General features: G+C 43.5%; 1 protein-coding gene across 1 annotated transcript; it reads right to left on the reverse strand.

Annotated features, from left to right (window-relative positions):
• Nucleotides 1-1637: 1637 nt before the first annotated feature.
• On the reverse strand, nt 1638-23737 carry opn5 (opsin 5). The gene is made up of 6 exons (XM_041959315.1): nt 23599-23737; nt 13679-13798; nt 4728-4898; nt 4150-4484; nt 3791-4035; nt 1638-1704 (listed from the first exon to the last, which is right to left on the reverse strand). The coding sequence occupies exons 1-6, from the start codon at nt 23729-23731 to the stop codon at nt 1638-1640; spliced, it is 1071 nt and encodes a 356-aa protein (XP_041815249.1). The 5' UTR covers nt 23732-23737.
• Nucleotides 23738-26179: the final 2442 nt, after the last annotated feature.

A 26179-nucleotide genomic window follows, 5' to 3' on the forward strand; every position in this document is an offset into this window, starting at 1 on the left:
GTGACAGCTCGCACCAATAGCAGCCAGCTGGCAGCAGACATGCGAGCTGATTAGCATGCTAACCGTAGTGCTAGCTCAGTTACCCTCATCAGTTATGCGACCCTGAGTTTACAGGCTTTGGCAGCCCCTTGAGAGCTAGCTCATGTATCTCCATTAGGCATGGAGCTGGAGGCCGGAAGTGATTAGCTTAGCATAAAGGTTGCAGCGGGGGAAATGGCTACCCTGGTTACTAATAGTGTGCACGGTATTCCCCATAAACACAATGTTTTCATTCAATTTAATCCTTTAAAATAACCCTAAAACACAACATGCTACTTTGTGAGTTTTAAAGGTGTTGTAGGGTATGTAGACATTTCTTTTTACTTGGACATGGCCAGGCTAGCTGTTTCCCCCTGCTTCCATGCTTATGCTAGGCTAAGCTAAGTGCCTCCTGGCTCTCGCTTCATGCTTAACACACGGACATGACAGTGGTATCAATCTTCTCATCTAACACTTGGCAAGAGAGTGAATAAAAGAGTGAATGCTTCCCAAAATGTCAACATATTTCTGAAAGGACTGTGGAAACAGCGCAGCTATTTCTGGCTGTGGCGAAAAAACAGACAACAAACCAACAATAAATAGATTCAAAAATGGACCCTGAATCAACCAGAATTGTTCCTCTACCTGTGGCCACAACTGTGGGTTCGGTAGTCAGTGAGAAAATGATGTAAGTAAAGTGCACCCGTCCTGTGAGAGTGTGTTTTCTTGTGAAGGGCTGAACTTGAGGACACTTGTGTCAGGATACAAGCTTTTGATCAGTGCTGCTGATGTCAATACCATGTAAATGCATTGTTTACGCCTCAGCTTCACAAATTAGAGCTTAATAAAGTTTCCTTGTGTGCAGCTTAACAGCTGATGAGGATGTGAGCCAAACTGATTCAGTGCCTTCTGAAATATATCTACTGTGTACAAGCCATAGGTGGAGGAGTACAAAAGACAACAGCCTGTACAGAGAAACAGTAAAAATACAACTTTGAGCTTTAAAACCAAACCTGACTTGACATGGCTCACGTCAGGTTGACTGTTCTCTCTTCTAATTTGCAGTTGAGCTTCAGAAACATTGTCAAAAATAAATTCAGTATTTTTAAAATAGTGTAGCAATTTCACACTTTTGCAAGATTTGGATTCAGAAAAGGTTACAGCTGCGGACGTTGCACGACTCGAGCCTGAGCCGAGCCGTTTAAGGAGAACAACACTGCAGTTAGTCGAGCACACGTGTGCTGTCTCTTTCATGGCATTGCCAGAAGTTGTGCCTGTAATACTGAAAAGGGAAGTCGAGAAGCTCACACAACACGTCACTTGTATGTTACAACCACTGTAAAGACGACGCAACTCCACAGATTAAGGAAAACCTCATAGGGAAAGATGTGTCTCTGAGGACGTGGAGGCGGGGGAGCTGCTGGAAGCGCGTGGCGATCCAGCGTGGGTGCAAAAACGAGCAGCAGGACTCCGGTACCACCGGCAACGAAGGTGAGCAGTTGATGTCATAGCAGGTGACAGGCAGCATGTGATCGGGTAAGTGTAGGGCACAGAGGGCGGGGAACAAGGCAAACTGTCCAAAGTAGACGAGGTAAGAGGGTCACACAATCTAAAGTGTCTTACTCTCCGATTTGAGCGTCTTTGGCTGGTGGAGGGTCCCTTAACGAGCCAGAGATGGTGTAGAACCTGCAAAGGCATGAGAACAGGAGGAGACAAAGACATCAGTGAGAAATGTCTTCTACACTTACTTTCAGCCACATTTTGCAAATAAGCAAACTGCTAAATAATGTAGAAATTTCAAGAAAATCCCATCAGAACATATAAAAACACCCTCACAGGAAGTGATGGCTGCGCACACACTGACAGGACATTTGCTGTGTCTGAAACCACCTCGTTCACTCATTCTATATCATTCGCTGCACGACACACACGAACAGGTGCTTATCAGTCATCATCACTGACAGGGGTTGTGTCTGCAGTGCAGTTTATATCATCTGAGCTGCAAAGGTCAAGTACAAGCTCCGGGCAAACTTCTTTTTTGTGGGAATCGATAAAATGTGCACTTGAAAAGCATTCCGTTCACCCGACTCGCCAGATGGTTTGGTAGACGGCACCATCTGGGCAGTCGGCCTTGGAAACAGACTGAAAAGGGCAGACGCTCTCAAAAAACACCTGGCGATTGGACGCACCTTCTGTCCGTCACAGCCACACTTCAATCATGAGACAGAAAAAATTAATTAGAATTTCATTTAAAAATGACATTTCTGTCACAGGCCCTTGAGGAAGAGGCTGAAGTGCATTCAATCAACAGGTCTGAATGATGTTTCACTTCACAGCAACAACAGCAGAATAGAAATTCGTTTCCCTGCATCGCCCACAATCTTACTGACGTCATCCTGTCCTTACATCAGGTCGTCACTATATTTGTTTTTTATGTAGGTTTTTGTCAGTATTACTGCTGCTGAATATTGGCCAATAATCAGCATGCAAACATTACAGAAAATGCTTTAAAACAATAAATACACTCAAGTTTAATCAGTTCCTTTAGTGAAGCGGGGAGTCAGCCTTCCCAGCCAGTGACGGACTCGAATGTAGACCGTCTCGGACCACGGTATCCAGGTTCCCTCATATGTCTACGCTGCCAGGTACTCATTAGGAACAGTGTACGTAGCGGACTACACATGATATCTTAATTAAATTTAGCACATACTCCTGTAAATCATTCAATACGTCGATGTTGGAACGCCCAGTGTGCATAACTTGCGCAAACACATTTCTTTCACACATTTGTTTAGGAATATGCATCATATAATTACAGAAATTGGAGCCTTTTTTCACTGGTTACCAGTAAGTTTTAGAGCTGATTTTAGATTTTAAGTTTTAGATTTGACTGAAACGAAACCCATTTTTATCAACACTAGCTGTTTTAATTTCAACTTGTCTAATCTGCTTATTCATATTACTGCTACTAGTTACTATAGTTTTTTTTTATAGTTATTTTATTAGTAGTAGTAGTATTTCACTCGATATAATAATAATAAGACTGTCAAAACTAGATTTTGAAAGAGAAACCCTCTACCAGACAGATCCTCAAGATTAGGTATAAACACAGGAGCAGGACCTCATCATTTACCTCAATACTGTGCTTTAGTTATGCATATTCAGAAACAACTCGTTCCAATTAGAGTAAAGTAATTGTCACACAAGGAACCTGGGCCTCAGGGAAGTTGCCCTTTAGTTTGGTTGGCAGTGCAGTCTTCCATGTTGCCATAGTTTGTCCCAGTTTTCGCTCAGTTCTGACACTGACAGGTTAAATGTGTCAACTGGGTGCTCACTCACAATTAAAATCTGGTCAGAGACACTTCACGTGACAGAGTTGAGTATTTATTGCAAACTGTTATACAGTATGGTACAAGGCTCCGCTCCTTGCTCTCAAATAATCAAAAACAGCAACATAGATTGTGCAGAGGACTGATCCCCCCTTCAATAAAACATCAGCACACATAAGGAGGAGGTTGGGTGGAGGAAGCTGTGGCAGTAAGCCGTGCATGAGCACAGTAACAGTGAGAAGTGTGAGGTTGCACACCTGAATGGATATGTTGGATGTATCTGGTCAGCTGGTAGTCATACAACTGGTGCATGAGCACATGATCATGGAGCATGAATGCCGATCAGCTAATGCAAGCGCAACTCCAGTCTCTGTCTGAGGCAATCCTATGCTTCATCAACTTCACAGGAATAAAGACAGGAAATATAACATGTGCTGTTTTACCTTGACTTTCTAAAATGCCAGCGTTCCTTCCGGGCCTTAAAACAGGAGGACTTTGCGCAGGAATTTTTCAGGTCCACGACCTGGTAGATGATGGGGTTGTACATGGCTGAGGACTTGGCCAGCAGCGTGGGAATGACAGACACAGGGATGGGGACTGAGTCTGGTTCACCAAACGCCGACACCACGGACACCACTGCATAAGGGATCCAGGCTATCAAGAAGCCTGCACAGATCAGCATTGCCACCTGGGAGAGGACACAAGGCAACATTCAGATCACAGATTTGTCCTCAACATGATTCCTCTATGAACAGTTCTTCTCTGAGTTTCCCTTCTCTTGCCCTCCAACTTCTCCACCTACCTTTGTGAGTTTCATCTCAAGGTTGTGGCTGTTTCGGATGCGGGCATCAAAGTGGGAAATCTCCTTCGCAGAGGACTTGACCTTGAAGATGATCATGACGTAGGAGAAGACGATGATGCCCGTGGGGAGGACGAGACAGAAGAACAGGATGGCCATAACGAAGCTCTGGCCCGACACGGAGGCCTGTGCCAGCCACCAGTCCAAAGTGCAGGAGGTCCCGAAGGGCTCCGGGGCGTAGCTTCCCCAGCCGACCAGGGGCATGGTGGCCCAGAAGGCTGCATAGACCCACACGAAGGCCAGGCACAGGAAGGCGTGGTGGCGTTTCAGCCATGTACCTAAGAGTGAAGCATGATGGACTTGTGGTGAGACAATGAAACCACTTTTTGGCTGCTTTTTTGAGTGCAGCTGCATGAGAAAGGTTTGTCTCTGAACTAGTCAGTAAACTTGTTCCTGGTTGGGGAAACACTAAGCATTTACTTACTTTACTCAAATCAAAAAGCCAAATCTGTGGCCTGGTGTGTACGGATGTCATGGAATTCAAATGTTCAGATGTCCTGTTAAAGGAGATCCTGACCTACCGTATCTCAGGTGGCAGATCTTGAGGTACCGGTCCAGACTGACCACGGTCATCGTGATGAGGCTCCCGCAGCCAAAGAAGAAGCCCGCCCAGCCGTAGAAACGACAGCCCTCCCAGCCAAACAACCAGCGGTGGGAGAAGCTAGATACGATGAAAAAGGGCTTCCCCGTCACTGCGAGGACGGGGGGGGGGGGAGACAAAAGAACGTTAAAGGAGAATTGAGTCAAATCCATTGTTAGCATCAAATCATGAAGTCAAATTTTCGGAGAAAACGTTCATTTCAGTGTCTTGTGGTGCTGCTTCCCCAATATTTCCAATTCAAAAAATGAAAACCAGGATATACAGCTGACAGTGACAGCTCTTGTGACAAGTGCCTCATTACTGAACAGCATAAAGAGAAGTGAAAAAGGAGAGTGAAAGACAGCTGTGATATTTTCGCCAGACTTGTGTCAGTCTATCCCTTAACTAGTCGCCCACATCAAGGACTAATGAGCTCAGCACGAGGCTCAAGTGCGCTCATGGGACACCGCAGTGACTCATTGATTTTTGTAGTGTCAGATACAGGCCCCTTGTCCTGGAGAGCCGGACAGGCCGAGCCCAAGTGGCATAAAAGGGATAAACAAGAAAACCTGTCGAGGCAAGATTGCGTGAGACATGATTCTTAGAATGACTGAAAGCCCGGCGGGGCATGCACACACGCTTGCACACAATTACTCACATGCTCAGAGGCTAAAGCCTGCTCAGTTCACACACATTAAAAAGTTCACTGTCCTAAAAATTTAAGTAGTTCACATTCATTTCTCCTGTTTTGCTGAATGAGCTGCAAAGGCTGCAGATCTCCGTCAGCGTGGGAGACAAAGGTAACCGGTTCTTTTTCAAAATGCCGGGACTTGACTTGGGCGGAGGACCTTTGAGGCTCGTGGTCTTGGTCTTCAATGATATCTTGTGACCATCATTCACTTGCAGATATTTTCCAAGACTGGTTGGATGCTTCAACTTGACGTGTCTTTCCAAATTCGGTGGTGTTGTGGCTGATGCTTGGACTTGTTTTTTAGGTCAATTTGAATTGTAAAAAAGTCCACTGGAATCTGTATTTATTTGATGGGGAAACAAAAAAAGCTTTCTTGCTCGGAGCCCTCAGCAGTGGCTGCAGGGAACCTCTTCTCAACAGACTGCTTTGTGGTTTTCCCTGAGGTGATGTGTGGTTGCCAGGCGACGGGCTCTACCGTTCTGTCGTCTCAGCTGTTTGGCTCGTCCAATCTGCCAGCAGGCTTTTTCAAACCATGCACGGCTTCGCACTTTGTATTGGCAGTTGTAGGCAGGTGTACAGTCTGCGTGAATCTCATGCTGGTTGAAAGTATAGCAACTCACTATTTTACTGTTTTAGCTTTCAATAAGAGTTGGCAAAAAGACTTCAGCTGGTTTTATCCTCATGGAATACACGCTGGTAACGCTTCCAGCTCATATGATGCTACCTTCTTTGGACAAGCAGTCAATATCAGTCAGAGGTGGGTTGTGATTGTTCTTTCATTGTAGAATGACACTCCACCATCCTCTGTTGTAAGTTTGTCATGTTAAAAGCTGGTCTTGTTCTGGGAGTGGATCGCTCCTCCACTCTGTTTGATCGCAGTGTGCTAGTTTCGTGGTTACAGGGTTGAGAACACCCAACATGAACTCCTCAATGACACGGCAACAATACTGAGCTCTTGTGTCTATGTGTCGTCCTCACTTTGCAGACCAAACTCTTCCGCGAGTAAAACTGGTTACTTACTAACCACTTAAATGACCGTTGAAAGGTGGGCTGAAGCACCTCTTGAAACCAGATGTTGCAAAAACCATCAAGTGGTGAAAAATATTCAAACTCTATCACACACAAAGACATTGAGGTGTTTTCTTCTGTTCAGTGTTACTCTACAATTCTGTGGTTTATCACCTAAGTGTATGAAATACACAGCAGACTGGATTCTCTGCTGCAGTTTGTTGCACATCGGCAGGTCTGCGTGATGAATGTCTCGTGTATGAAATGGCTGTTTCTTCACCATGTTGCAGTTTAATAAACCATGGGTAACCAGTCTTGCCACATCCAGGTTCATGATTGATCATGAAATGTTTTGCTTTCTTCTGCTGTGGCGGCCCACCATGGCAAAACATTCAGAAACACTGCTTATAGCGTTTCACGTAATATACAATGATTATTCTAAAACAAACAAACGGAGGGCATATTTTCCAGTCACAGCAGTTGTAAAATTTAGCTGCATTCTGTCCAAAAACGGTCACGAAATGCGATTAAATGGTCACCTCCTGGAGTTGTGAGGTGGCTTTATAAATTGCCATGTGAGCAACAGCAGCAGCATGGGGTCGCACGAGCAGGCACAGACAGGCACGACAAAGCCCCCCATTGTGGAGGGTCCATTGGACATACATTTTAAATAAATACATTTTCCATAAGTCTCTTCCTTTCATTTCGATCCTCTCCTCCGAAGTAGCCCCGAGCATTTCTCGTGTTGGGTAACGAATATATACGTATTAAAAGAAAGGCCCTGCCATATTTACCTAACATTGCTCACATGGGGAAAAGCAGTGCATTTGTTCAGCTGGAGATATGGTGGGCCAGGGAGTATTTCCTCAGCACAACAGCGTGTCAGGCTTTGTATACCTGCACAATACTTGTTAGTAGTACCAATGGTCCTGTCATAGGATTTGATGACAACGATAAAAATAAAAAATAATAATTGACTTATCCTTTAAAGTTAAGGGAGTATTACAAAAGACAACAGTAGGTGTGTTTCATAAGAAACCACCCACCCATAGTTCAATTAGCCGGGCTGTGACACAACCTCAGCCATGTCCTTGATCCACATAAAGGTGAATGGTCCTGTCTTCAAGTCTACAACTGAGAAGTGGGCCTGCCTTGATTATGTACAACATTCAAGGACAAGGATCGGGAACGGTTTCTCAGTGCCCCCAAAGCGAGGTGGTGGGATCCCGACTTGCTCCAGACTAAAGTGTTAGCTGGACTGGCGGATCAATCAGCTGAATGACCTCATCATCTTTAGGTCCTCTGGGTCAAAAACTCATTTCAGTAATGGAGAATATTCATAGTATGAATGTATTTGGCTTCTCTTGATCCAGAGTGTCTGTTCTGGATCATTCTGTGCTCCTACTGCGATCACTATTACTGTTGTTCATTGTTAGCAGTGTTTTTGTCTTGAAATAAAAAAATAATAAACTGCAACGTGATTTGAGAGATGTTAGCCAGTGTTGGATACCTTAAAACAGTAGTTTCTCCCAGTACATTATCAGTTTCATGACAATCACGGAGAGCACACCATGTCCTTGTAAATCCTACAAAAAGGCTTAATGAGAGAAGAGGTCAGCTAGGGGAGGATTAGCGAGGATTACAGCACTGCGGATGACATCAAGTGTTATACAAGCTAAAAAAAATATGTAATTACGTGATTTCAGTTGCATAACTTCAAAATAAAATAGGAGTTATGGCTGCGATAGTTAATGACTAACAGAACACACCTTAGATCACAGTCCACTAATGCGGTGCCTGCGTTACCCAACACATCAGTCAATTCATTTCTTACTTAGCCTTCATTTCAGTTAGGCCAGTACCTTACCTGAAGTGCTATTTATCCATCTAGGTTGTTTTGGTGTTTTATGCTGAAGGACTTTCTCCTAATGTGTCATGCATTGTTCTACTTCCTGCCTTTGTCTCTTTCGAGCCCTCGTGATTGTAGATTAGCTTCACCTGTCGCTTATTAGGCTTTCCTCTTGTGCATTTGGTGAGTAATACCTATCAGTTATTCAGCTATCAGGATTTGTTCCCCGTCCAGCATATGTTTCCCATTTCTTACTTACTTTGGGGGGATTTTGCTCCAACCTGCTCCAGCAGTTTTTGCCTGCCTGTTTGCTTTGTTTGGGTTCAGCTTCGGTTATTAAAGAAAGCTTCTTGTTCTACAACCTGCCTGCCTGAGTGCCTTCTCTGGCACTTGGCTTGTGTTGCTTTAAAAAGAACAAAAAAACCCATTAATGTCTCTTTCCAGAAATCATGACCTACTCCACAGACCTTGTTGTGGTCAGTTTCATGCAGGAACTAGTCAAAGGTGAGGTATTTGATTATTTCATACACTATCACCTGGAGGCTAATGCTGAAGTTAGTAGAGTTGAGCTGCGTACTCTCAGCACACAGTCCTCTGTATTTTCTTGTTTAGCTGGCTTAGCTGCCAGCTATGTTTCTCACTGTATGGAAGCATCTGGAAATACAGGTCGATTCATTCAATCAAGAATCAGTTTTTAATAGAGAATCCATTCTGAATTGAAGCATGACACCAAGAGTTGGATAGTTTTTCCAGAGATTCCCAGTCTTAGTTAATGATTACGTGCAAACCACGTGGTTTTGTATGTGAATGCTGATATCCTTTCTTTAATCACACCTCTGTGACCATTGTAATCACCAGCATCCAAACTGATCACCAGTGTCTATAAATGCACATGGTTGAAATGAAAAAGTAGCAATTAGGGTACTTCACTGATCAAACTCTCATACAGATGACCTTTTGTCTCATTATTATTGGGAGAAGCGTGAACAACTGCAGGTGTTGAATGAATGTAAGGGTGGTGGCCTTTAAAAAGACCACTGCATCACTGCAGTAGGATCAGTGTATAAGGTACTGAGAGTGTCTGGATGCAAACTGAATCCATTTGATATCTGATTAATAGAGAATGATTAATCAAAGAAAGGACACTCAGTCACTTCACCTGCTTTTTACAATGTTGATTGAGCTGCTGAACTTTTTGGAGCAGAAAGAAGATTCTCCGTCCAGTCCAAGGTGTCTTTACTATTGCTTGTTATCAGGCTACCAATATGTTTTGACCTTTCTTCAGGAGCTCGAATGGTGGGATGACCCATTTTGGAATAAGACTCTTGAGTTACTCTCAGTATGCCAGTGTTATAAGGCATATGCTATAACATTCATTGTGAGACAGGACTACTGTGTAAGTAGCTGCAGGGCAAACACATGGGCTGATAATCCATCTTGTTCCACACACACATGGTCTCTGCTGACCTGACTCTCTGCACAGCTTGGGCATACCCAGGTCAGCATCTGTGATACTGTGTCCCAATTCTTAAGATTTTTTTCCACATGACCTGAGCTGTGTCCTGACAGGCAGCCGGTCAATTTGAGAAATTACTTGATGTATTTTGACTTTGGAAGATCTCCTGTCCTCCTCTTCTGCTAAGAGGATACGAGAAACCACATGGCAAAACCACAGAAACATCTTATGAGTACATCAAACAATCTATCTACTGCTGGGGAGGATGTACGGTTGATCCAGATTAATTTCCCAAGCCTGTTCTACCCCAGAGTCCTGGACTTTGGTGTACGATGGAGAGCCCTGGGGCAGGCATTCCTCCCACTGCTCTATGCCAGAGGCTCTACATCTGAAGAACAAGTTTCAAGGCCTGGAGCCCAAATCAATGTGCTGGATGAGCAGGGATTCCCTCCTACGCACAAACAACTGCAATCCTCCATGTCATCAACTGCACTGCAACGGGTCTCCTCTCTGACCATGCCTGGGCGTCAGCCAGTTCGGCAAGAGAAACACGCCATCACTGTGGCTCGCTCTCGCCCAATAGACAAGAGTCCCTGCGGTCCTCCATCTCAATCCTCTGGATGTCCCTCCTGGGACATCCGCTGCAGCAGCTGCTGAGGACAATTCTGCAAGATTCCCCCCTGGGCTTGTTAGGTCCTCCATCTTTAGATCAACAGGTGCCACCTCCTGTCCTAATCTCTGCCCTCGTTAAGTACATTAACGCCTCTGCTCTGCAGCTGCTGCATCAGCAGCCATCTATCTCAGCTGCTGTTGTGCAATGACCTTGGGATGCAACACTCGGAACTGGAATTGCGGCTTCATGCTTCCGCCAACCAGTCAAGTTGTAGTTTACCTCCATGTCTGTCCAGACAAATAAATGTAATGAAGACTTTGGAGGTTTTAAGTCTATTTTTTGGTGGAATGGAAGTTATCACTGTATTGACAGGTGGTATTCTAGTGAATAATGTCCAGTGAGAAATATGCTGTTTTCACTCAGAGACTGTTTTCCTAGAGGAGCACAGAGGACGAAGAGAGCTTCATCACACGGTGCAACAACAACCACCTGAAGATCAATATTAGCAGAACCAATGAGTTTGTGGCGAACTACAATACTTCAAATATGGCAGCACATAAGATCTATACAGTCATCACTGTTTCAAAGTGGACACCGAAGATAAAACATAAAATGTCACCACTTCATTTTATCCTGCGAGACATTTGTATTAAATTAAGTCACTATTAGTGTCTTGAGTGAGGGTCACAGTGTGGTTTGTGAGGTCACAGTGACCTCTGACCGTTTGGTCAACAAAAATCGAATCAGTTTATTCTTGAGTCCAAGTGACCTTTTGTGCCAAATTTGAAGAAATTCCCTGGAGGCGTTCCTGGGGCATTCACAGGAGGGGACATACATGTGTACAGTCGGACAGACAGACAACCCTGGACATGATGCCTCGTGGACTGTGTTCGGAACATTCCCCGTCTTGGCGACGTAAAGTTTAGCTGACAAACACAGATGCCCATCTGGCTTTATACTTCTAGTACTATTTCTAGTAGCTACTAGAAGTATAAAGCTGGCCCTGCTACATAACTCTGATCAAACAAAACTTTCACTGTTAATGACATTATATTAATTAGATTATGTTAATGACAAACTTGATTGTACTATGCTCACCGAGACCTGAAAATTTCAGCGTTATACATTACATTACAGTTGTTTGTAAATCTACATCCTCCACACTATTGATAAAACTGTATCACTCTCCTAAACTCAAACTTGGCTTCTTAGAGGAACTAACTATCCAAAATTTCATCTGAATTTGACTGCATTGTCACCTCAGGGTCCTTCAGCTTCTACACTGACAAACAGAAGGGTCTGAAACACTCAACCAGTCACATCACTGGTCTTGTAGCGCTGAAACAGCTGAGCCAATCACAGTTAAGCATTATAACAACAGCTCAAAGGAAGAATCGTCTTCTCTGGAAAATCAAATTGTTGTCTGAAAGGAGAAGAGCAGCACAACTTGAGCACACAGCAAATCTGCAGGCAGATAGGACGGGCTTTACTGTCATTTTGTACAATGACAGCATGCAAAATAATAGGAACAATAATGTTTTTGAAGCCATTTGAATGATCAAGTATCAATATAATGCTCGAAACAGATGTTCCTCTGAGATGTATCAGTAGCATAATGCACCAAAATACTACACAGAGTCCACAATCCTGTTTCCCATAATACAACTTGATAGCATCTTTGATGAGACCCTGTTGGTCTGATATCTTTCAAACTCCATGCCTCTATTTCGTAACACAAAATGAAGGCCTAAGGTGAGTTTAAAGAAGCTCCTCCAGAGCCACGAAAGCCATTATCAACTGTTGTCACGGGCTGAGGAGTATTCCCCATGACAACTAAAGTGACCTTTACAGCCCAGTGATGACAAAAGACAGAATCTAAATCTAAATGTCAAAGCATCCCTCTGAGGTCAAAGAAGAAACATCTAAGCGTTAATAAAGGAGAACAGCAGGTCAATTAAGTTACAGGGGAAGAACAGAAACCAAAAAAAGAGCTCACTTGTGCTGGGATCAGACTGCATGATATTTTTGTCTTTATGCGATGGTTCGATCTGACACGGTGAGCATTGCATAAACTCTTGCCGTGTCCTGGTCAGGTGACTGGCAAGACTACTACAGAACCCGACCAATCACAGCACTTCTCATTTCACCATCATGCACAAGTTCAGATGTCACTGGGGAGGCGGGTGAAGCAACTGTCAGTTAAACTGCGGAAGCATTGTGTGTGATGCTGGCGGTCTTGTTGACCAAAAAATTAAGGATACTGTGGATGCGCTATGACATTTAAAGCAAATGTACCAGGCATGTAAACTTCAGCTCATCCGGTCACTGTTTCTACATCTGCCGGGCAGCATCCAGATCACAGGTACTGGACAGGACAAACCAGTGATTTTATTTCCATAGTTATTTATTCTGCAAGGAGCAGGCTCGGCTGTGTTGGCTGCATTGAACAGGCTACTTTAACATTAGATCTGGAATCAGTAGCTAGTTGACCACATGCTACTGGAGTATTGATCAGCATATTCCACACAGTTAGGACCAGGGTTTAATGTTCTGAGAGCACAGTCAGCTACTCCCCGGGCTGCTGAACTGCTTCCACTATTTATTGCGAACATTCACGCTTTAGTCGTTATTTTGCCGTTGTTGTTTCTGTTGCTGAAGAAAATTAAAACAGTGGCCCAGAGAGCTCCACATGCTGCAGCTGAAGAAAACACATGCAAACAGACAAAACTCAAGCAAATCAATAAAACATGCACACAACACATATGCAGCATTAAAGAATGCTGCAAAATGAGGAAACACAACCACATATAGAAATGATGCAAGTTGGTGTTTCCAGGGGACTCCAAACAAAGATGCACACTTCTGCTGCAATGGTTGTGACACCTGAAGTTGATTATGGAGTATGGAAAATGAGCTTAAATTATCACCAAAGAGTTCACCTTTTTGACAGGACTACAAACACCTCAAAGTCGTGGGTGTTCATCACTTTTTAATGTCCCCCGGAACTTACAGACTGTATTTGGCAGAGTTTCTGTTGTTTCTGTGATTGGTTGTGTTTTCTCTTTTAAATGCTGCCCAGCCATCATCAAACTGGTGAAGATTTTATTTTTCTTTATTTGCTTGTGTTTTGTCAATTTGCATGTTTTATTAAAATGCAGTAGATAAATAACTGCTTCAGTTAACAATTTGCTTGGATGCAGTAAAGCTTGGGTCTGCTTTTGTTTTAAAATGTCTAATCTACATACTTTGTCCTTCGTCTACAACTTCACACGTACCTGATATGCCAAAGTCGAAGATGGCTAGGTTAACAGTCATGAGCTCGGGGGGCTTCAGCTTGGTCTTGCGTTTGATGGTCATATAAATGACATAGCCATTCCCCGTTGCAGACATGATTCCTGTAAGAGAGCGAGAGCAAGTTAGAGATAAATATCACTGGCACGTCTGAGACACGAGTCTCAGCTGTTTCTGAATAAATACTGCTCCCACAGCGCCTGCTTAGAAAAAATCTGGCCCTTGGACAAATGTAGCTGAGGACCCCTGCCACACCTGGTGTCATGAATGGGCTACAATACATTATGAAGTGTGATGTATACAATTGTACACCAACTATACTGTATTATACAGCAAATACTTCTAGTTTCTGAGTTAGATTTGGTCGTTGATTGGATAAAACTAAAGCCACAAACACCCAAGAACACAACTGCTAGGCTAGTGTGGCCCATACGAGCGACAAATGGCAGCGTGCATCGCGAACTCTTATGGTTGCCAGCAGAGAAAAAGTTTACCTTTAGCACAGTCACATTGTTCAGCAATAGCGTTCATTCCACTGAAAAAAAAAAATCATTCATGATGCCAGTAATCAGTGACATAACTGCCCCCCACTACTACATCAAGATAATAATAAATCCTCATTGAAATAACACCAAGAATGCATCCTGAAACAGCTGATCAATGCAGTGTTGGTCATGAATACATCCTCGTCTTGCTCGCTGGTGATGGCCACTAACACTGGGAATCATTGAGTCTAATTCTGAGACTACTTTGTCTGAACCAGCCTGACTCTCCCGGGGGAGGCAGAGTCAGAAATAAACGTCATGCATCGGAATGAATGTCTGAGAACAATTGCACGTCCACTTTCTTAATGCAACATAGGTAGAATGTGATGAACACATGTAATGTAATGTATGCATATGATGAATATGACCCCACGAAGACTAGCTAGCGCCACTGGCATCAGCTAATCAGAATCCTTTTAAATAAATAAATAAGTAAATCAGAGGCGCACGAGTGGTGCGATCATGTAGTATTCAACTCCGAGACGTTAATAAGGCCGGGTCTCTTCTTTGATTTACACAGACCTGGAGAGCCAGTGATGCTTTCATCTCCTCTGCGCTTCATGACTGCAACACGGCGGCCTTTGCAAAAGAGGCATGACCTGAATTCAACAAGTAGAGAACGCTGTTGCCAGGCGCCCAGCATGACCCGCGGTGACCCTAAACAGCTGCCTGTCAGCTTGTCAATGAGATTTTATTGCTGATGTGAATAAGGGCTCCTGCTCTTTCCTTTGATTTGTTATCGTCTCATCAGAATGATCGCCGCCTGAAATCCACCTCGTCATTAGCGTGGATGGGAACTCCCTATCGAGAATCTCGCACACACAAACTCAGTTTCTAGATTTATATTTTAACGCATTCTCTCAATTAATGATGAGTTTTAATGATCATTCCATTTCACCTGAACATCTACTGCAGTTACACAGCTTTAATTAAAAAAAAGCAACACTGAAAAGCGATACATACATTTTATTCTTAACTATTTTATCATGTAGGGCAAGAAATAAACCCCAATTTAAAGCTGTTTTCATCATGGACACCGTTTCTACACCCACACCACCAACTCTGCCTATTATGCAACAACAAGCACGCACTTCGGGAGAGAACTGTTGCTCCAGATCTGCTCCCAAGATCTCAGTAACAAAAGCTATTGATTTCTGAAAGCTCACGATTTGTAACCATGGAAATCTTCCCCTTCTCGGCCAAATCGTTCCAGTGTGCCTGTTGTTGCTTTACCTGTGCAACACGACACGAAGGCAGCATCGTCTCTGGGGCCAAATTAAATGATCCGCTTGTATCTGAGAAACGCGTGCGAGGGTAAGTCGCGTTTACTCGGCAGCGTGACCACAACGCCTGTGTGTGTGTGCGCTGTTATTGTTGTTTGTGTCTCCATGGTAGAAAAGCAATGTCGTGTCCAAAATCCCTCCCTATTTACTTTACGATGCAGTGTGAAATGTATGCACATGAACCGCCTGGAGAAACGTGCTCAGTGGAGCAAAACAGCAGTGTCCATTGCTCTGCACTGAACCACATTTTATAGACAGGAAATGTACTGCCGTGTGCCACCCCACCTGTCACTGGTGACACTCAATGATAATGATTCATTTCAATTTACTGCTCACTACTGGCTACTACTGACTGACCGTTGGGAATAGCAATGTTTAAATAAGGAGTGATTTTAGTTAGACATCGCTTACTGTAGTTTGTGAATGGAGGAAGGCCAGGCGGGGACCCACTGCTGTGACGCGACATTTTGAAAAATGTGAAAAGGCAAGAATTCTTCAAGCCTTTCAATTTTTCAGAAAACAAGATTGCGGCTTCAAATGTCATTTATAAATGCAGCCAGGAAGCCACACTTCAGGAAAATCATCATTTACGTCGGTTTCATGTATCGACGTGAGGGAGGCTACAGCCTCTTCGCCACTCCACACAGATCTGATGTTTTTATCTGACACCAGGAGGCTTCAGCGAACATCACACGCTTTAGGTATGTCACGATTTAGTCATGAAGTATGGTTCCATTGCACTTTGTCACATTTTCTTTCAATTCATGCACTTTTCCACCTCCGCAAAAGGCAAGTCTTTTGCGATATTTTGACTTTTTTCAAATTTCCTCTGCAGTTTCAGAATGTGCAAATTGAAAATGTGCATAAAACAAGTGGATGGATGCATGCTCATAGACACATACTCTAGAGCGAGCAGTACATAAAGAATTCCCACACCTATGGGTCACTGGCAGGTCTGCAGCTGCACGACAGTAATTTGCGCATCTACAAAACGAGCCCTACTGCATTGGCTTGCAGAAAGTGGTGTACACTCTATGAACACTTCTTCCTTTATTTCACTGTGGGACTGTTTCAGTGAGGCTGTCTCGATAAAAGCCGCAGGAAGAAAGAAGCTCCGAACTCAACGCAGTGAAAAGGAACTCATGACCGTCAAATCTTGGGAAAAATGTTTCATTGCTCCAGATTTATTGCCTTTTAAAGGACAAACAAACATAGAGACACAGCAGCTGCTCACATGTGTCTGTGACTATTATAAGGCTGCAAATGAAACATGACAAGTAAAAGCTTCCGGCTAGACCATTCCACCAGACAGCCAACACCCCCAGGCAGCAACACATTCATCTCTATCAAATCACTCGAAACAGTGGGCTCTCTCTCTCTCTCTATATATATATATATATATATATATATATATATATATATATATATATATATATACCAGAGACCCTAACCCTTCTCCATCCCCATTCTGCATCCACACTTTAACATCATTTAATGGCCTCACACTCTCCACAACAACTCCATCGGCTTTTACTGCTTATTGCGTGTTCAATTGGCTGCAGCATTACAAACTGTTCAGTTTGCAGACGGAACAGCAGCAGCGTGAGGGCGACATGTTCAGTTTACATTGATCCGAAGCGTCTCTGAGTACAATGAACGCATTACAATGTGGACCGGCAGGATGCGGACCCCGACATTCTGGAACAACTGAAGTGTAAAATTACACTTTGAAACATACTGACCCACCTCATGCACTCTGTATGCAACATGTAGCAGTGCATGATAGCAGTGTGAGAGTTGTATATATTATAATATCATATGTTATAGGAACAAATACTAAATCAAATGACCATGTGTAGTGTGAAAGGGGTCATTTGCAGGTAGAATGTCACCTGTAGTTTATAGCATCTTCAGGCCTTTTACTGTATGTATTGTGTTGAACTAACTTACTGCCACTCTGATTAACCTTGTTTCCAGCTGCAGCTGTGCCAGTAGTTTCATGTAATGATATGACAGCAAGCAAAGAGCTGCTTTCCATCTAAAGTCCTGCTGTTTGTTGGAAGTATTTTCGCTTTTGGCTGTCCTTGCCACATGTTATGATCCAGTCAGGGATCTGTGGAAGCAACACCTGGAGAGGATTTAGACACATACTCGCTGACCTCAGCATTTAAGTATCATATTGCTAATGCTGCACCTCCGTACAGAGGTGGCAGAGGCTGTCTGGGATACGGAGGAGGATGATCACTAACTTTTGCGTCATACAGAGATATTCATTACCAGGTCTCTCCCATTCCATATCATATCTGGAACATGATTAAAATGAGTGTTAGTCCTAACAGGGAGTGCATGTGATGCTGACAGATGATATGATGTTGATACGTTGACGCTGAGGGCAAGTGATGTTAAACAAGCTGAGTTCAGACTACATTTGTAAGACGATTATAATTTTCATAAAATATTTAACCCCGGAAAGATGAGGCCCTCTCGCCTAGGGAGCCAAAATGTCAGCTCTGGCTGTATAGAACATGTTTATTACTGTAGACAGTGCACAGCTGTGTGAGTACATTATGTCCACATACTGTATATGTGGTTAAATGCCACGACCAGTGTTTACTGAGCCTGAGGTGTGTGGTGCAGAGAATCAATCACTGCCTTTATCAATCTTACTCAGCAACAGAAAGCAGCACAACCTACAGTAAATACTGTGGCATGAACAGATCTTTAACTGTTCTGTTGTATCTTGCACATATGTGGTCTTTCTCTGCACAGCTGCACACAAATCAATGCAGGCACACTGAGGTATCTGACAAGAGTCAGCACAAGGCGGCTATCACAGTCTGACCTCTGACCAGCTCAGCAACGGATACAAGAAAACATCCCATCTCATTTTTTTTCTTCCCAGTTTTCTAAAAAGAAATTAAATGAAAACAATCTCAGCGCAGGGTTAAGAGGGACTGACCTTTCCGTCGCAGACTTACCAGCCTGTCAGCTGTTTCCCATTCACGCTTTTTTCACCGCTGAATAAACCCAATTCATTCCGATTATTTACTGCGGAATTGAAGTATAATGGCAAATGAAATGAAGAAATAATACAATGAGTGCACTGTTAATCTCCTCACATCCATGCACTCATATGATGCACTGCACCAGGAGGAAGAAAACAGCAAATAGAGGCTCTCAGCCAGGGTTGAGCCGCGGGAAGGTTCCCACATGAGCCATGTCCTGGCCTGCACATAGGTACGCATTGGCCCATGTCCAAGGTTGCCTGCGTACGTGTCTGATTCCAGATTCCAGCTTAGATTTGGTTCAAACTGCGATAGATCTCGCCTAATGCTACAGCGTTTTCCCCCTCAAGCTGTTGTTACGATTGGACCGAGCGGACAGAACGCAAGGCTGCAGCAGGACGAGGAGGCGGGAGGCCGACTCTGGGTTCACATCAATCATGTTTGCTGCTCAAATGATGATGCTGTCCTGGTCAAAACTGACCATTGTGATTTCCTTCACAAAGTACAATCGAATCTATTGTCAAATAAATACCTAAACTCAACTCCACAACAGATTACAGTATGAAATACACATCATGAAACACAACAGAACAGTCCTGCTTTCCTACGTCTGCATGTGTGGGTGTATGAGTGTGTATCGTGTGCACATGCATGAACACACACGCACGAGAAGAGAGAGGTTTTCGGAAGTTAGGACACAGAGGAGGACGTCTCCGTGGAAAGTGGCGTCCTCGCAGCTCCACACTGTTCGGTAACAGCCGCGTGTCAGCGAGGATTCTGTCAGGATCAGCCACTTCTGCTGCCATGGATCGATCCCGTGCGCAATGAGGGCCTGTAGCGCAAACTTACACAAGAATAATGAAAGTTATGGCGCGTTTCCATCCGCTGCCGTTATGTGCACATCAGGACTCGTGGGCACTGAGATAAACAGCTGTTGGAGCTGATGCTCCAGACGGGTGCCTCTGAATTAAAGCAAACCGAGACTGCACAAGAGTAATTAAAAGAACAGTGGTTCAAAGAGCGGCAGTCGAACCTCATAAAGCAAAGCTGTGGAAATCTGACACTTCTGTTTGTTTCATGTATTGCTGTGAGGAAGGTTCCAGCCTCCTCATCCCTCCACGCAGATCGAACGTGTCCTCTCTTTAGCGGATGCTTGTCACACGCTTCGTGCGTGTCATGATTTATTTGCCGCCGCCTGTTTGCTTCATTGCCCTTTCGCTGACACACCAGCTCTCCGACCACAGCGAGGAATGAAGCCGTCTTTGCGATGTTTCTTTTACGGCCGTTTCCTGCGTTTCCACTCAGGCTTGTAATTGTTTGACATGGTGGAGCTCTAACGTTTGAGCGAGCTGTTCATACCGCTACAACACTGGGTGACATCGCACAGCCTATTCAACAGATGAGTCCGTCTTCCCCGTGGAAACATCTCTGCACAGAGCATGAAAGAACCAGCACCGTAAAACAAAGTGGATAATGGCTACCATTTCACGCGGCTGAGTGAAATTATCTCGGCTGATCTTTCAAGCGATTCCAGCAATTTTCAATGTTTACAGTCCAGAAAGTGTACTGTGTGAGCGTCGTATTGGTAAATACGATTGTGTGACCGAACTATTAATTTTTTGCATATATTACCGGGGAAACTAAGTCAGTTATTTGTCAGACACTATCTATAGCTTTCGCTTCCAATCACCATGAGAGCGAAGCCCAATGGGAATGAGACATGCATTATGTAAACACTTGATCTGACAAGTGAAAAGAGAGGATTAAAGCTTTCATGTTCCAATCAATATTATCAAGAATAGGCTGGGGGTGTAGGTGGCAGTCTAAAAAACAAAAACAACATATATATATATATATATATATATATATATATATATATATATATATATATATATATATATATAGGTGGAAGGTGAGAAACAGTCATTAGCACACTAAACTAAACGTAGCTCCCTTTTAGCTTTTAGAGGCATTTGTTGGCTGGTCATTACAGCTGATTAAGCTCTTGGTAACAGCAGCTATAAGTCAACTTCTGTGCTTCAGAATTCTGATTACTGAACTCCAGCAACAACTGCTTGTCACTGTTCATCACTTGTCTCATCGCTGTCAATCATCAGCTCACCTTTTTGTTCGCCTGTGGCTCCGCGCAGGCGCCAACCGGGGTTGCTAAGAGATGTGCGGCACACGAAGGCTGCCGCTGAACCGCTTACCATGCTCCGTGTGTACATATAATGCACTTGTCCATCACTGCTTTTCACTCTGGTCGGAAGAATGGTGTTGGCAAAGGACAGAGAGACTAGAGGTGATAGCAGGCTTTTTATGGCACAAAGGAAGCCCGACGATAACTGAAACTGAAAGCAGAAAGCGCATAAGCCTGCTGATCAGAGCGTGTCAGCAGACCTCCACTCAGCCCACGGATAAAAGAACTCCTGTCAATGTGTTTGTGTGGGAACTGTGTTTACACACACCAATGCACAGATTAAAATGTTCTTGTCAGGCCTTTGATTTAATGAGGCCTGCTTGGGATTACCCCGCTCCTTAAATGTGTGAAATAAAAAGGGTTTGAAAATTGCATTGAGGTTAATACGCCTTCAAACGGCTTGGAATGGGACAGACAGATGAAGTCAGACTGATGTGTAAAGCTACTGCTTCCAAGGAAATCGAGCATGTGCCGTCCTCAGCTAAAAGTGCTAGCCGCATTATAACAACATGGCCAAACACAACAAACCTTTACTGGACAGACCAAATCTACCTACACCACTAAATGTTGTCAGACCATCCATGTGACACCAGACTGCAATGCTGCGCTACGACATTATAAAGAGGCACTCTGTTTCAGCCCCATGCTCACCCTTACATTACATAAACTGAGGAACAGTAGCCTTCAGTTTAGAGGAATCTGGGTTCTCGGTTGACGTAAATAAGATGTCACAACTACGCTGGTGCCTCGCGCACGTTTAACATTACCGTGCACATTAGCTAAATGCTAAACCTGTCAGAGCGGCCTAGACAGGTGAGATGTGAAGTCTTGCTAGGCTGAGCCTCTGCTGGCCTGCACCTGGCGAAGGTTTTTCCAGAAGTTTCCTCGCTGTAATTCTCTTTTCTTCATGTAACTCAACACTCTGTTTCATCTGGAGCAAATGTGTGAAATAAGTGGAACAGCAAATCCATTTATCCAGCGTAATAAGTGAAATGTTTGTGTGTCTGTTTGTGGTCATTTGACTTTCCAAAGTGAAATGTCAGTCCAGTGGATCTGGTCCAGGGATCCCATGGGCACGAAAATGCTACCATGGCATAAAAAGTATGACAAAAAAAAAAAAAAAACACAAGATAGATGAAAAATGTGTATCGTCATATCGTCCAATCCTGCAAGCCCTCTCCAATGTTAAATCATGTTTATGCCCATGCTGCTGTCTGGATGGAAGTGTTGCACAGGGGTCAGCGTGGAAACTCATTAGCTGCTTGAAAATGTAGCCGACCCTCGGTGGATGCTGTCCAGGCTCGGGTACCTTCGGCTGTAATCCTCTCCGTTAACGATCACAGGTGAAAAGTTCAGCAGCTTGTTGCGTCTTATGTTTATGTTTTCCTTCTATTTTGCTGCTCTGGATTGGCCCCGTTTCCCATAAATCCCCCAACAACGCCTCTCTTTGTACCAGGATTTCATTTCCAGGAAATGTCGGCTACTTGATTTGTTGCTGAACGATATTAATTGCAGTCAGTCATCTGATCATAAAAGGGCGTAAGATATTACAAACAAATTCCACTTACGTCATGCTGGTGTATCAGTCTCTCTGTGTTCCCAGAATGCACCAAGACACTTCACGTAATAAACTGAATGCCCACTGCTTTCATAAAATCCCGAGACAGCGGGCCTGGATTTACTCTGTCTATGAATAAAACAAAATATGGCTGTTTCCTAACAGAACAGAGGTGCAAAGAAAGTAATGTGTGCTTCTGTTTGAGGCAACAGCTTCTCCAGCTCCTCTTGAAGTAGGAACTATGCCATTCATTAGGCACATATGGAGAAGTTTCCTTTTCTTTCCTATCTTTGTTATGGGGGAACTGTCACCAGTTAAAGGCAGAGTAGGCCATGCTCTCTTTCGTATGAGCCCAGTCAGAGCCACGGATAAAAAATAACCACTAATGTATGCACACAAATGAATAACTTCTGCACTCAAATCACTTAATTTGTGTTCTTGAATGTATAATGTGTTTGCATGCAATGCAAATTACATTAAATGATATTATCTAACATAAATGAATATGGTCCTGAATACAAACATAATCACTGTGGATTTTTGAATGGAGATGCAGGCATCTACCTGTCTGTGTGTTTAATAAATGCTGTTTTAGCTTTTCCATACACCAATTTTAATGACCCCCTGATGTTCGTCAATTTGTGAGCATGAATTAAGCAATTGGAGAATTATGTAAATTCATTTGTGCACACAAATGAGTCGCTTTTCCTCACACGCCACCCAGGCTTATTTTTCATCACACGTGGAGTACATGCTGAGACAAGGTGTTGTGTAATTTCCTATTTCCCTAAGAACCATTGTATGCTGCCTTCACTGTCAGCCAAAGTAAATCCACATCTTAAAGACAACTTCCTGTGTGTCCTGCCTGCCTACATCTGGAAAATTCACCCGTCTAACTGAGCTGGAAACTATCCACAACAAAGTCAAAAATTATTTTGACATATGTAGCGATGAGTCAGGGTTTTAGTGGCTTTTTTACATTTCATTTTCACTTAAATAGATATGAAAATGATGATGATGTGTTGTTCCCTTACATCTGGAGAATGTGATTGTAGTATCTATAGCAGCAGAATGCTTCATTTGCTATGTTGTGATATAAAAACAGTAAATGGTACAAGCTCAAAGACTGTTATCATCTCTCCTCATTACCTCATTGCCTGGCAGTGAGATGTGATTGAAAAGATGTTCCCGAACGCATCACCATTGAGCTTGATTTCAGGAACACTTGACATCGCTTTCAATGCAAGATGAAATAAAAAAAATGCATTTATGAAGAGATGAAGACCCAGCATCCTTCGCAATGAGAGACTGACCTATGACACAGATGTAAAAAGCCGCCACGATGTCCGCCTCTCTGGAGAGTCTCGAGGCAAAAGGGTCGCCGCGGAGGAGATAATGGGGGACGTATGAAGGGTGCTGCCACGTCTCATTCTCCATCACTGCCATCAGCGAGGAATGTCCTGTGAAGTGGAGGAAAAGGCTGAAACAATGAGGCTGCTTCCTCAAATTGAAAAGAGTTCTCACACACGCAGGCACCACATAAACAGGACACGTAACTGCACAGATGTACCTATACGTGCAGGGAATGACATGTAAACACATGCATGTAGAATAATTCATGAGCCCGTATCCACATTAACACATTTCACAGACCTGCACTCTCTACACCATGACGACCCAACACATCCCTGAGGACCCCCCCCCATCCAGCAATTTGGCCCTCCCAGGAGAAATCAGCATTATTATTGGTATAATCATATATTTTCACTTTTTATTATTATCATTATTGCTGTTATTGGATATACATGTGTTGTATCCAAATGCTTCTTCTGTATGCACACCCACTACATTTGACCACATTTGGACGAGAGGGTGGAGCTGGGGGCTATGCCTCCATCCTAACTGGATCTGGATGAGAAGCCGAGCATGTGCCTTAGTAGTGACTCATAAATCACAAGATAGCCGACTAGCGATTGTGACCATAAGCTCATTAGGCAACTGTTTGCTGAGATCATGAATGAAGTGAGAAGTAGGGTCATTGTCTCATAAGCTTCCATACTATCTGAATTCTTTTTGAGTCGCCCCCTGCTGGTCATATGAAAGAATGCAGGTTCAAGGCACTCAGTCCATTATTCACACAGTCTCTGGTTGTTGTGTAACAACGTGAGTGACGCCAACCTTTCAGGAGTTTCGCGTGGCAGCGTCTGGCTAGTTTGGCTTAGTTATTAGAAAACGTATGTTCTCTCCACTCTCCTCCACCAACACTATCAGGGTCATGGTCGCCGTTTTCACCACCAGCAGCTACCTAAGAACCAGATGCTAACAGTTTGCTGGGGAGATTTCATTCACCTGGATGGAGCGTAGGCCGAGCCTGAGCCACTGATGTGTAGCAAGCAGACCACAATCATGTTAGTCAAATCAAAGATGTGTTCAAGAAGTCCTCCAGCTTTAAGGAGGTTAAATATGGGCTCTTTTTAGTGTATTTTTTGTAAATATGGAATCACAGATATGTGAGAGAGCGGAATAAAAGGTCTTCTGAGCTGCACAATGTCTTAGTCTTGTTTGTTTGATGTGTTGTGCTGTCGATGGTGCTGATACAACTGTCATGATGTCACTGTTTTATTGACTTTGTTTTGCACTGAATGAATGACTTCATACTGACTGAACTGAATTTTAAGTGCCATGATTAAAAAATACAGCAAAAATAGTCATTTTATGGTTGTCTTTAAACTATTCAAATTGAATTTGCTGTTGCATCAAAAAGTCGGAAAACATCACTGTCAAAGCCTTGTCTCATCGAAGCCAGATGTCACAGGCTTGCATCACTCTAGCAGAGGGAGAAAGAAGGGAAACGACTGCATCTGAATGTCAGGACACGTTTATGTTCGTCTCAGTTTTGCAGCTGCAAGATGACAGAAGATGAAAACCATCACAAGTGTTTTTCCCAGAAGACATTTTGACGTGTCACAGTAAGAAAGAGCACAACGCTGACGCTCCTGTTGGCCTGAGCGACCACAAACGTATGTATGAATTTTGCTCTGCCCAGAGCTCAGAGAAGTAGGTCTATGAACCAGGCCAACACTGCCTCGAGCTAGTTGTTGTTGCTCCTGCTAATGAATGGCTGAATTGTTGAGTTTGTTCATGTATCAGACAAGGGACATGTGATTGGCTGAAAGCTGAGATGGCTGTGATAACACTCCAGTCAGGACAGTAAGCTCTTACATAATTTCACAAATTACTGTTTCACTTATATATTTATACATTTTACACAGTTTTTTTTTACAGACACAGATTTTACAAACCAAAACAATGAGCTGAAAGGCACTATGAAGCTCTGTAGAGAGAAAATTAAATGGGTAATTGACCCCTGAGGAACTCCACAAGTTAAAGGAGCACAGTTGGATACAGTTTGGCACTACGCCAAATTTCCAGATATCCCAACGCATTTTCTAGCTGATCCATTAGAACAGGCCGATCAATTCTGTCACAGAACTAAATTAAACAAACTAAAAGAATTAAAATGGTTATTTCACCGTGGTCTGGCTGCACGAGAATATCATTAGTGACCCGCAGCACAGCTGTCTCTGTGCTACATTTATGACAAAAGCCTGACTGGTATTCATCAAATGTCCTTTTCTTCAACCAGTTGCAAAAAGTTGCTCGCAAATCAGCTTTTTCTAAAAATCTGAGATGCAAAAGGTAGCAGAGAAACGGGTCTGTGGTTTGATGTTATGCTAGGATCACGGTGCAGTTTCTTTAGAAGGGTTAGGGTTAGAAAACTGATCACGTGAGACGGGACAGGTGTGAGAAGGCTCAGACTCAGCAGACTGGGGGACGCGTTAGATGCTTTTATTGTGTTAATTTCATCACAAAAAATGGATTATCTTTCACAAG

Source organism: Chelmon rostratus, chromosome 18 (assembly GCF_017976325.1).
Source record: "Chelmon rostratus isolate fCheRos1 chromosome 18, fCheRos1.pri, whole genome shotgun sequence".
NCBI classification, from domain to species: domain Eukaryota; kingdom Metazoa; phylum Chordata; class Actinopteri; order Chaetodontiformes; family Chaetodontidae; genus Chelmon; species Chelmon rostratus.

Bases quoted from the DNA above. Each gene is read 5' to 3' on its own strand.
- opn5 (XM_041959315.1), bottom strand. From the start codon at position 23,731: ATGGCAGTGATGGAGAATGAGACGTGGCAGCACCCTTCATACGTCCCC. The intron at 4,899-13,678 runs GTACGTGTGAAG...CCGTCCTCGCAG, and splicing joins CTTCGACTTTGGCATATCAG to TGACGGGGAAGCCCTTTTTC. The intron at 4,485-4,727 runs GTAGGTCAGGAT...CTTCACTCTTAG, and splicing joins GATCTGCCACCTGAGATACG to GTACATGGCTGAAACGCCAC.